The sequence below is a fragment of the Camelina sativa genome, chromosome 2 (assembly GCF_000633955.1).
Source record: "Camelina sativa cultivar DH55 chromosome 2, Cs, whole genome shotgun sequence".
Classification (NCBI taxonomy): Eukaryota; Viridiplantae; Streptophyta; class Magnoliopsida; order Brassicales; family Brassicaceae; genus Camelina; species Camelina sativa.
In genome coordinates this window covers 15181678-15192842 of record NC_025686.1, presented here as the reverse complement: position 1 = coordinate 15192842, position 11165 = coordinate 15181678, and the positions used below count along the sequence as shown (strand labels likewise).

At 37.0% G+C, this 11165-nt stretch overlaps 3 protein-coding genes and 1 pseudogene across 3 annotated transcripts; 2 read left to right on the top strand and 2 right to left on the bottom strand.

The window, feature by feature from the left end:
• LOC104725315 (11-beta-hydroxysteroid dehydrogenase 1B-like) lies at positions 1–1959 on the top strand. Its single transcript, XM_010443951.2, has 6 exons — positions 1–326; positions 474–666; positions 783–868; positions 964–1095; positions 1196–1360; positions 1464–1959. The coding sequence occupies exons 1-6, from the start codon at positions 144–146 to the stop codon at positions 1755–1757; spliced, it is 1053 nt and encodes a 350-aa protein (XP_010442253.1). The 5' UTR covers positions 1–143; the 3' UTR covers positions 1758–1959.
• On the bottom strand, positions 1875–3556 carry LOC104725306 (11-beta-hydroxysteroid dehydrogenase-like 4A). The gene is made up of 6 exons (XM_010443941.2): positions 3255–3556; positions 2975–3167; positions 2804–2889; positions 2497–2628; positions 2292–2420; positions 1875–2208 (listed from the first exon to the last, which is right to left on the bottom strand). The coding sequence occupies exons 1-6, from the start codon at positions 3435–3437 to the stop codon at positions 2032–2034; spliced, it is 900 nt and encodes a 299-aa protein (XP_010442243.1). The 5' UTR covers positions 3438–3556; the 3' UTR covers positions 1875–2031.
• Positions 3841–6060, bottom strand: LOC104725299 (annotated as a pseudogene).
• Positions 8146–10635, top strand: LOC104725289 (squamosa promoter-binding-like protein 13A). Its single transcript, XM_010443923.2, has 4 exons — positions 8146–8479; positions 9071–9569; positions 9653–9786; positions 9870–10635. The coding sequence occupies exons 2-4, from the start codon at positions 9109–9111 to the stop codon at positions 10373–10375; spliced, it is 1101 nt and encodes a 366-aa protein (XP_010442225.1). The 5' UTR covers positions 8146–8479; positions 9071–9108; the 3' UTR covers positions 10376–10635.

The following is an 11165-nucleotide window of genomic DNA, read 5'->3' as shown; positions in this document are numbered from 1 at the left end:
TGTCTCTCTCTTCGTCTCACCACCGTTTTTGTCTAAAATCCAATTTGGTTGAGCTTGGCGATAAATATTCAAACAACGTACGTATAGATCATGTTCGATAAGAGCCATTATCAATATATGCGTATTGTCTTTTGATCGAAAAAATGGAATTGATAAACTATTTCCTCAATCTAACTGCGCCTTTCTTCACCTTCTTTGGTCTCTGCTTCTTCTTGCCTCCTTTTTACTTCTTTAAGTTCGTGCAGTCTATTTTCTCGACCATTTTCTCGGAAAACCTTCACGGGAAAGTTGTTCTCATCACTGGTGCTTCCTCCGGCATTGGCGAGGTTTAGTTATGAACCCTTTTTTTTAATAATTAGTTTTAGAAACTTTTAATTTCTTTTAATTAATAATTGTAGACCTAAAAATAATAATTAATTATTAGTTAGAATATTATTCATTTGATCTGTTTATTGCGTATATTACGTTATCAGAACTTGGCATACGAGTATGCAAGTAGAGGTGCATGTTTGGCCTTGACCGCTCGAAGGAAGAACCGTCTAGAAGAAGTGGCAGAGATTGCTCGTGAAATTGGATCTCCCAATGTTTTCACCGTTCATGCTGATGTCTCCAAACCTGATGATTGTAGACGACTCGTTGATGACACCATCACCCATTTCGGGAGATGTAAGTCAGGGCTAACTAATCAATCGTGCATGGGTCAAAACCCACCATTTTTTAGTTACCATACAAGTTTTGTTCCGGATAACAAAAGAGAAATTGTCTTCCTTTGGTCTTTGCAGTGGATCATCTTGTAAATAACGCTGGGATAACGCAGATCTCGATGTTTGAGGACGTTGAAGATATAACCAGGAATAAAGCAGTTTTGGTAACATTATAACTATGATGATTTATAAAATATCAAGCAAGCAATTCTAAACCATATATTGGTAATATTCCAATGAATGTTTTGTGATTTATTAGGATACCAACTTCTGGGGGTCAGTTTATACTACTCGTGCTGCGCTTCCATACCTTCGACAAAGCAATGGTAAGATCGTGGCTATGTCTTCCGCTGCAGCGTGGCTAACGGCTCCAAGGATGAGTTTTTACAATGTAAGTCAATATATATATATATACTTTTTTCTTAGTAAAGTAAGCTCTATAGGGACTGAGAAACATTTTACATATTATAATTAATAATATGTGCCATTAGGCAAGCAAAGCAGCTTTGTTGAGCTTCTTTGAGACGATGAGAATTGAACTTGGTGGCGATGTACACATTACAATCGTCACACCTGGTTATATCGAATCCGAGCTCACACAAGGCAAGTACTTCTCCGGGGAAGGCGAGTTAATAGTCAACCAAGACGTCAGAGATGTGAGTCCATATCTAACGTCCTTATCTAACGTCCTTAAACAATTATTGTTGAAATTATGTGTTGTGATTAATGGTAATGTAATGTTTGTTTGCCCGGAACTAGGTTCAAATAGGACCATTTCCGGTAGCATCTGCATCAGGATGCGCCAAGGCGATAGTGAATGGTGTGTGCCGCAAACAGAGATATGTGACAGAGCCATCGTGGTTTAAGGTGACATATCTTTGGAAAGTGCTATGTCCGGAGTTGATTGAGTGGGGTTGTCGGTTAATGTATATGACTGGAAGTAGTATGTCCGAGGAAAATGCTCTCAACAAGAGGATCATGGACATTCCTGGTGTGCGTAGTGCTCTGTACCCGGAATCTATCAGGACGCCGCCGGAAATCAAGTCGGAGTAGAGTGAGGTTGATTACATAATAAATAGATGAGAAGTACGTATCTTAGAATATGTGCGATCAGTAATAATAATCAAACATGTAGGTTTGTTTTTGTGAATGGTAGTACTTTTGACTATGTATATTAACACTATCTGTGTCTTCAAGAATAAGTAAGTTGCCTAATACAGAACATGCTTGTAGAACAAGTCATTTCTCTTCTAGATATGTATTGTCCGAACCAAATGTCGTGAGTTTTATTTTACTGTTCTGCAATTATACGAAACAATACAACTGGTCAATTCTTTTTAGGCTTAGAGATCAAAAACTCAGGACAGATAGCACTAAGCCAGAAAAGGACACGAACCCACGACGGCTCTGCCACAAAGGTTTTCCCTCGGCAGATTCCATTAATAACCGCTTTGGCGCATTCCGCTGCTGACTCGATGGCCACAACTTGCGACCAGTCTTGTTTCTGCAAGGAGACATACATATTCTGACAAACACGGAGGTAAAAGATGAAACGAACGGTTTTGTAGTATGATGATAGTAAAATACCTCAGTCAAAAGGTCCGGATTGGTACTTCCGTTTTCGATTAGACCCGGAAACACGATTGTCACACCAATTTGTGGATGAAGCTCGATCCTAAGAGTCTCGTAAAAGTTTATCATAGCTGCTTTGCTTGCCTAAATCAAAAATGTTTTAACATTAATTACGTAACAATTAGCTAATTTAGAGGAAAAAAAAGAAAGAAACATTTACAGCATATATGCTCATCTTTGGAACTCCAGCCCATCCAGCAGGCGATGCAACCGCTATGATCTTTCCTTTGGTTTTCTTGAGATGCGGTATAGCGAAATGTGTCGCGTAAACCGGTCCCCAAAAGTTCGTATTCTACAAATTATTCACAACATTGGAACCAAGGTCAGATGTGAAAGCTCACTGAGATTATTATGGAGACTATAAAATGAACACACAATAGTAAGATTTGACTACTATAGTAGATTATGTGAAAGTTCATAAACTGTAGAAAAAGAATGAAGTATGCATTAAATCCAAAAATTTATACCACAATGGGAAGAACATCAGAAATTTCTGAATAGTCCTCGAACATTTTGGCCTCCATAATTCCCGCATTGTTCACCAGGTGATCCACTGTTCTGAATTTTGTTTAGATTCTTCTTATATTGTTTTAGCAAGAAGCTATATTAGTTATTCGAATAATCGAGGACTAACTCACGTCTTCCAAAGCGAGCGATGGTTTCTTGAACGAAACCTTTACAGTCTTCAATGACTGAGACATCACCACGAACCACGGCAACGTCCGGTGAACCAAGCCTGCGGCACCTGTCAGCCACAACTTGCAGACGATCCTCTCTCCGAGCTACCAATGTCAAGTATGCTCCTCTACGCGCGTACTCGTACGCGAGGTGCTACACCATTATTAAGTAAACTTGAATCTTTAAATAAGGCTTTTCTTGGTGACTTTGTTGAAACGAGGGGTAACTTAATCAACTAACCTCACCAATTCCTGAGGAAGATCCGGTGATGATGACGACTTTTCCATTGACTTTCTCGGACTCTTTGTATCTCCTTATGAAGCTGAGGAGCTTGAAGAATATTGAAAATGGCATAAACACTAAAAGAAAGGAGACCGTGACAATAGGAAGAAGGATGTTAAGGATCTTGTTGAACATAGCCATAACCTTGACTTTTGTGCTTGAGATTCTCCTTCACAAAGAGGTTGCTTGCTTATACAAATTTATAAATTTTCGAGTTTTCTGCTGTTTGAATGTCACTGTCTTAATTAATATTTTAACAATCAAAGTAAACGAATCTTCAAAACATAATATGGTATCTATTCTACGTTCAATCTTTGTCTTCATTTAACTTATGTTTTATCAAATATTTTTCTCAACTTGTGGACAAAACTTTGGTTGCCACTTCCAACTCTGTTTAAAATCTCACTGAACGACAGATTATGTCACTCTGCAATAAAACCATAACAACGTCACGCTTACGCTCTCAAAGTTGCATTTAATCATAGATATGCCACACTGACAAGGACAACTTCTCCATAAAAGCCGAAACAACAACCCAACAGAATTTAGAACCAGTACCTTCACGTAGATTGGATTATAAAGTAGCTAGTGGATTTCAGATTGTCTTTTAAACCGAACCAAGTTAGTAGGTACAAAAAGACAAGGAGCCAAGTTCTAAGCACTCTAAATACAATCTTCAACAAGGAACTAACTTACTAAGAGCAGCATTTTACAGCACTTTTAAGGATTAGAAGTTGAGGCGAAGCTTAATGGGATATGTCCTCGATTACACCTTTCCCATCCTCTGCATCAAAGTAGAAGAAGTTCTTCAACGGCTCTCCTTTGCCTGATATAACTTTTATCACCTCCTGTACGTACAATAAAAGTTTCTTTTAAGTCACATATAGCTCTGCTAAATGCTTATCTATATAACCAAAAAAAGTCCTCATTGAAGAAACTTATAACCTGTCCTAGAATCCCTCCAATGATGGCACAAGCTGGTGGGAATTCTGTGTTACCAGATACAAGTCTCTCCAAGAGGCTATCTGGAATGTGATTCTCGCTAACCGACTGTTGGGACATACCGGATTCAAAGTTAAGTGGCAAAGTCTGTTCTTTGTTATCTTTATTCTAGAGCTCTAGAAATAAGGTTTAAAGAAACTTACATTTCCCTCACAGAGTTCGTTTTTGAGTTTCAAGACGCTTGGGAGATCAGACAGCGAACATTTTCCAGGTTTACGCCCTTCAGTTTCCTCAAATAGTTCTATCACTGCAAGAATATCACGAAAACAAGTTTAGTTATGTAGAAAGTCACCAAAGCTTTCAGTGATTAGATGTTGTCGCCAAGACCTCTCATTGCAAAGTAGAGCTTCGCTGTTCTCCTTGGAATCGGTTTCCATGGTACTGAAACTGCTTCCTGGAGGAAAAAAACCCGCCAATAGATTATTATATGACTTCTCATGCAAAAGTATGATCTGAGCAACTAAGAAGTCGAGTTTGTTTGTACCTCAAAACTCGGAAACGTTAGTTCACATTCCACAGTTTCATCAAGCTTTTTCTATGAAGCCAAAAAATACATATATTACAAAGTTAACACATCATTATATACCAACAACGCATGCCATATACAACTGTCGAAAGAGCAAACCAGATAAGTACCTTTGTATACTTATAATTCTGCAGGTCAACAAAGATTTCACCACATGAACCTCTACAATCAACTGTGTAGAACGCCACACGTTTGGTTAGCTTCCTTCATTTCTCATTTACAGCTTTCTGCATAACAAAGCACATTATCTTAAATGATGTGCATAGCAACGAAATAAAGCAATTGGGCAAAGGAGGGTATACAGTACCTTAGTAACTCGGGAACTGTAGCCAATAACCACAACATCAAACTTCTCGAAAAAATCAACACCAAGTGTTGACAAATCACCTGAGAGTATATTACGATACTACAATCATTTACCTTTCCTTATTCTCAGAGATTAGATAGAAACGAAAGAAAGGGAGAGAAACCTTTTTCAATTGAAACATGGACCATAGGGTTAAATTCCTTAAGTGAATCACAACAGATCTCAGCTACGGTTTTGCCCGCATAAGCATGCTCATCCGGAAGAATCAAGAAGTTTGCGTTGAAGGCTTCCTCTGTAACCAACCGATCATCCAACAGAGTCACACTACCAACTCCTGCCAACACAATGTTCTTACAAAACTGCCCACCAAAGAGAAACCAAGTAAGATGCCTTACACTCCTACTACTACCTAAAAGCATTCACTAAATAAACAGTAAAGATGAGAACTTTCAAAGTAAGAGCTACCTCAGCAACAGTCCCCTTAATCCCAGATACCAATACATGACATTTACTCAATCTGCACACATCCAAACCAAAGATTCAACATAGCAACAGAACAGATCAAATCCAAATAAACTGCTTAATTAGACAATTTAACTCAAAAATCCAGAAAGAGATAAATTGATTGTGGAAACAAGAAACCCTTCTACGAGTTTTGAAAGCACTCACACAAATCCAACCAAGCGACTCATAACAGCAAATAAAAAACAGGTTCTTGCTTGCAGCTATAGAAGTTAGATTCCAATGTAAAGTTACCTCCTTTGAGCACCAGCTCCCCAAACTCTAATTTGGCGGTCGTATAGAGCAGTTTCCTGCTCCGTGAGCTCTTCTCCGTCCATTCTCGAAAGCTGAGATTTTTGTGAAACCCTAGCAGCGAGTTCTAAAAGAGATGATCAAAACCCGTAAGTTTTTTCCGTAATCAACTAAGCATCTTATATAAGTACCTTTTACTATTACTTTCCAAAGATCTATAAAATCTCACCATAAGTTTAAAGTAAGTTATTTTTGGATGGTTAAAAAAAGAAGAGAGTAAAAACTTTGGATTATCATCACAAGCTAGTACGACCTATTTGGACTGAATATGAGTTAGTTGAATAACAATGATATATTTAAAACGCCAAATCATAACACAAAATCCAAATTAATATATTTTATATGACAGAAACACAATTATGTAACGGTACAAAAATTACACACATATTTAAGTCAAAAATAATTATGTTAACTTATTGTTAACTTTTAGACCGACGTACTATTTCCCCCTCGGAACTATCGTATCGTGCCAGTTCCCCATCGATCTTTGACTTCTTACCAGTTCTCCTTCGGACTTATATCCTCCACTTATTTCCTCCTGAATCCATACTTCTCTGTCTATTTTCCCATCTAACTGGATTTACATGATTTTAAGATTAAATCCGATATAAATCTATGTTAAACCGGTATAAAGCCAATTTATAACCTGGGTAATATATCCAACCCGACCGGACTTCTTCTTCTATTTCCTCTCTTTTTATTTAATTATTGCATCATGCCATATTCATAGGTGTTCTCTTAGCCATTACTCACAAAGTAAAAGACTTAAACAACAATTATTTTTGTAAAATATTACACGTATGCTATTACTAAATTATAATTATTTTCTATTGATTTGAGAAGATCAGTAATGAAAATCAAATCTCATCTTTAGTCCCCATTTTCATCTTTGTTTGATATTAAATAAAAAATGAAAAAAAGAAGTCGAATCATATCATCGTTTAAATTAGTGTTATAGCGATGAGGAGAAGAGCCGGTGGTGATGATAACGAGTTTGCGAACCAGATGGTGGTGAATGGTGATGATGAGATCCGATAAACTAGACGGTGGTGACAATTATGAAATCTGCTGCTGCTGATGAGATCCGGTGACCGAGAGGTCCGAGACAGTGACGAAGATGACGAGATATGGTGGTAAGGATGAGACGAAGAAGATGATACTGCATATGAGATGGTGGTGATGATGAGATCCAGTGACGACGAAGGTTTGCTCGGTGGTGAGAAACAAGGCAACGGTTTGCTGGGTGGTGAGAAACAAATAAGCAAGAAACAATTACATGATGATACGGTTTGCTCGGTGGTGAGTTCCACATCGATTGGTCGCCGGTAAATACTTCAGGCGCCTTGTTTGGAACAATTGTCTTCAAGATTTGTCAATCTCAAACATGTAATTTTCAGTTCATAATTTAAATTGAAAATAAGTTGGAAATTTTGATTCGATTAATGTTCACTAGAAATTGTCTTCTTAAGGTTTAATTTTCTTTGTTCAAAACACAATTGATTAAATTATTGAATTCATCAGATTTTTGGAATGAACGTTGGTCGGGAAAAGAAGCGAGAAGAAGAGAGCAAAGGGTTGCTCTTTTTTATTTTTAGGTTAAGTTAGGTTTAGTTATGTAATCGGGTTGTAATCGAGTTGTAATCCGGTTTAATTTGGTTAATAAGGTTCGTTGTTGGTTAATCAAAACAGTAAACCGTTAAAACCAAGACGATGGGAAATTAGATGAGAAGTTTAAGTTCGATGGGGAAATAGGCGCAGAAGTATGGATTCAGGGAGAAATAGGCGGAGGATATAAGTCTGAAGGAGAACTGGTAAGAAGTCAAAGATCGATGGGAAACTGGCAAGATACGATAGTTCCGAAGGAGAAATAGTACGTCGGTCCTTAACTTTTCAGTTTACAATTATTTTACTATAATAATGGAGTGTAGTTTATGGATAAGGTCTGTAGGAATCAAGATTTTTGAGTATTTTGAAAATTTACTTCAAGCATTTAAACTATGTCTGTCCCCTATAGTCTTTTAGCCTTTTACTCTTTTCATTCATAATTTAATCGGATGTTCAGAGACTTCAGACTTTGTTGAAATGGCAGATTGAAAAAAAAAGAAAAGTAAACAAAAAGACTAAAAAGTTAGCAAAAAACAGCTGTCACTTTCCTCAATTTCTTCTTCTTCTTCACTTTTGTTCGTCTCTCTCTCTCTCTCTTACTGAGTCAAAGTAAATAAAAATGATATCCAATAAACCCTAAATCAGGTAAGGAAAGAAACAATTATAGTAAGCAAATCATTCCTTAACTTAGTAATAGCAATTATTATCAATTACTCTCTCTCTCTCTCTATCTCTATTTCTATCTCTGTATGTCTCTCTTATTGCATTATTGATGCAGCAGCCACACTTGTTGTCTCCACTTTCTCTTGCTACTTACTACAAAGTTCAAACCCATCTTCTCTTTCTCTTTGTCCAATTTTTTAAAACATATTTTTCTCTATTGGAGAGTTTCTTCTACTGACTGACTCTACTGGTAGGTGTATGGATTTGGTAAGCTTTCTCAACTTTTCCTTAATTCTATATAATTTTTTCTTTTACATGTTTCCATCTTTCTTTAATCTTTATTGCAATTTTTTTAAAAAAATTCTTGTTTGGAATTGAGTAGACAACCAAAAAAAAAAAAGATGAAGAAAGGCTTTTTATAATGATGAAGTGAAAAAAAAAACTCAAAACTGCAAATTTATTCATTTTATTTTTTTCTTGTTTTTTGCTTTGTTCCCATTTCGTGGGATCTGTTCTCTAGTTCTATATTTCTGCACTTCCTATCTCGTTTTTACAGTACTATAAGTTTGCCTTTTTTGGGATTTCTTTTTTTCTTTTTACATAAACAAAAATATATAGAAAATTGTGCTAAAGAGCTTCAACTGTAATTTTAGTGTACCTTTTAAATTCACATACCTTTGTGTTTGCTTTTTTGCTTCTGCTTCTCTTTTTTTTTTGTTTCTTCATAAATGTTCTAAATTGAAGTTAAAAAATTCATGGGTTTTGTGTTGTAACAGTTGTTGTTGATGTTTTTTCTTGAACTTAGAGTAACAAATCTTGAGATTGTGGTTTGTGTTGTGTGTTGTTTCTTGTCTACAGTGAGTGAAGTGTCAAGAAAAAAAAAAGAGAATCTTTAAATGGATTGGAATTTTAAACTCAGCTCTGGGTATTTATCTGGATTCGATCAAGAATCTGTACCGGATTTATCACCAATGGATGGTTCGATCTCGTTTGGTGGGTCATCATCATCAACAACACAGCCAAAAGGGGATTTTTCATTTGATCTGAAACTTGGAAGAAACATTGGCAACTCTTCTTCTGTTTTTGGTGATACAACAGAGCAAGTGATAAGTCTAAGTAAGTGGAAAGAGAGTGTTGTAGCAAAACCTGAGAGTTCAAGAAGCTTGAGTTCGAAGAGGACAAGAGGGAATGGTCTTGGAACCAACCAGATGCCGATTTGTCTTGTGGATGGTTGTGATTCTGATTTTAGTAACTGTAGAGAGTATCATAAGAGACATAAGGTTTGTGAGGTTCATTCTAAGACTCCTGTGGTTACAATCAATGGCCATAAGCAGAGGTTTTGTCAACAATGCAGCAGGTAAATTAATGGTTAAGCTTCTTGTGTTGTGTTAGTGAACATGTTTGTATGTAATAATTATGTTAACATTTGTGTCTACTTAGGTTTCATTCTTTGGAAGAGTTTGATGAAGGGAAGAGAAGTTGTAGGAAACGTCTTGATGGACATAACCGAAGAAGACGGAAGCCTCAGCCTGACCATATGACTCGTCCTGCGAACTTCTTTACCGGCTTTCAAGGTTCTTGCTTTAAGCAAACTTGGTTTCTTGGATCCAATAGACCTGTCCTGGTTGATATAGAAGCATTGTTTTATATCTTTCAGGTAGCAAATTGCTTGAGTTTTCAGGCGGTTCACATGTGTTTCCAACTACATCTGTGGTGAATCCGAGCTGGGGAAATAGTCTTGTAAGCGTTGCTGTGGCAGCCAATGGTTCGAGCTACGGGCAGAACCAGAGCTATGTTGGTTCTTCTCCCGCAAAGACAGGGTTAATGTTCCCAATCTCTTCGTCTCTGAACAGCAATAGAAGCACAGGGAAACAGTTCCCTTTCTTGCAAGAAGAAGAAGAAAGCTCGAGAACAGCATCGTTGTGTGAGAGAATGACGAGTTGCATCCATGACTCTGATTGTGCTCTCTCTCTTCTGTCATCCTCCTCGTCGTCAGTCCCTCATTTGCTTCAGCCACCACTTTCTTTGTCCCAAGAAGCAGTAGAGACAGTTTTTTACGGGTCGGGGTTGTTTGAGAATGTGAGTGCAGTCTCTGATGGATCGGTTATATCCGGTAACGAGGCTGTCACTCTTCCTCAGACGTTCCCGTTTCACTGGGAGTAGTAGGAAAAAGAAGTAGGTAGGTAGAATCACAAAGATCACTATGTGTCTCTCTCCTCTTCTCCTTCAATTTTTCGATGTTTTATATCATCATTGTTTATGTTAAATGCTGAACTGTGGGTGTTTAATGACATTTGGTTAGTTGATTTGTAGTTTGTATTGGTCGTGTAGTCTCCAATTAGCAGCAAGTTAACAGTTGAGAGTTGATAACTCTTTATGTACACATCTTATTCCAAGTATAGAATCTTAGAGCCATTCTTATCCTTTTGGGTTATATGCATTTTAAAACATTTCAAATCTATATAAACTTTGTTCTGGTTACATATATGGCAAATATTTTAATATGGATTTCCAAACTTGTTTGCTTAGAGGCTTTGTTTTGTTTTGTTTTGCTTGTAATTTTTAACTAGAGATATCATTGATTTGTGAACTCAAGTCAATTGGTTAAGTTCGAGTAAACAACATTAAATGGAAGACAGATTGAACTAAATTAGTTGTTGGCCGGTTTTAGTAATTTGTTAGTCAAAACAGAACAAGAGCCATATTTTGATGTCGTCCTTGTAACTGTGAACCTTCGGAGTTGTTGAGCTCTCTATGAGATAGTAAACTTAAGGTAGTAGATAAGATTGCTAGATTTCGTTCTGGCCTAGACATAGGGATCGATCTTAACCGGTTGATCTAAAATCGTAAACTTCGTTAGTCACCCATTTCTTCTTTATTCTTCAACAGAACATGTTCGAATAATTTGTTCTTCGAATGCGAATGGTTTTATTATGAGTATAGAGTATTAAGT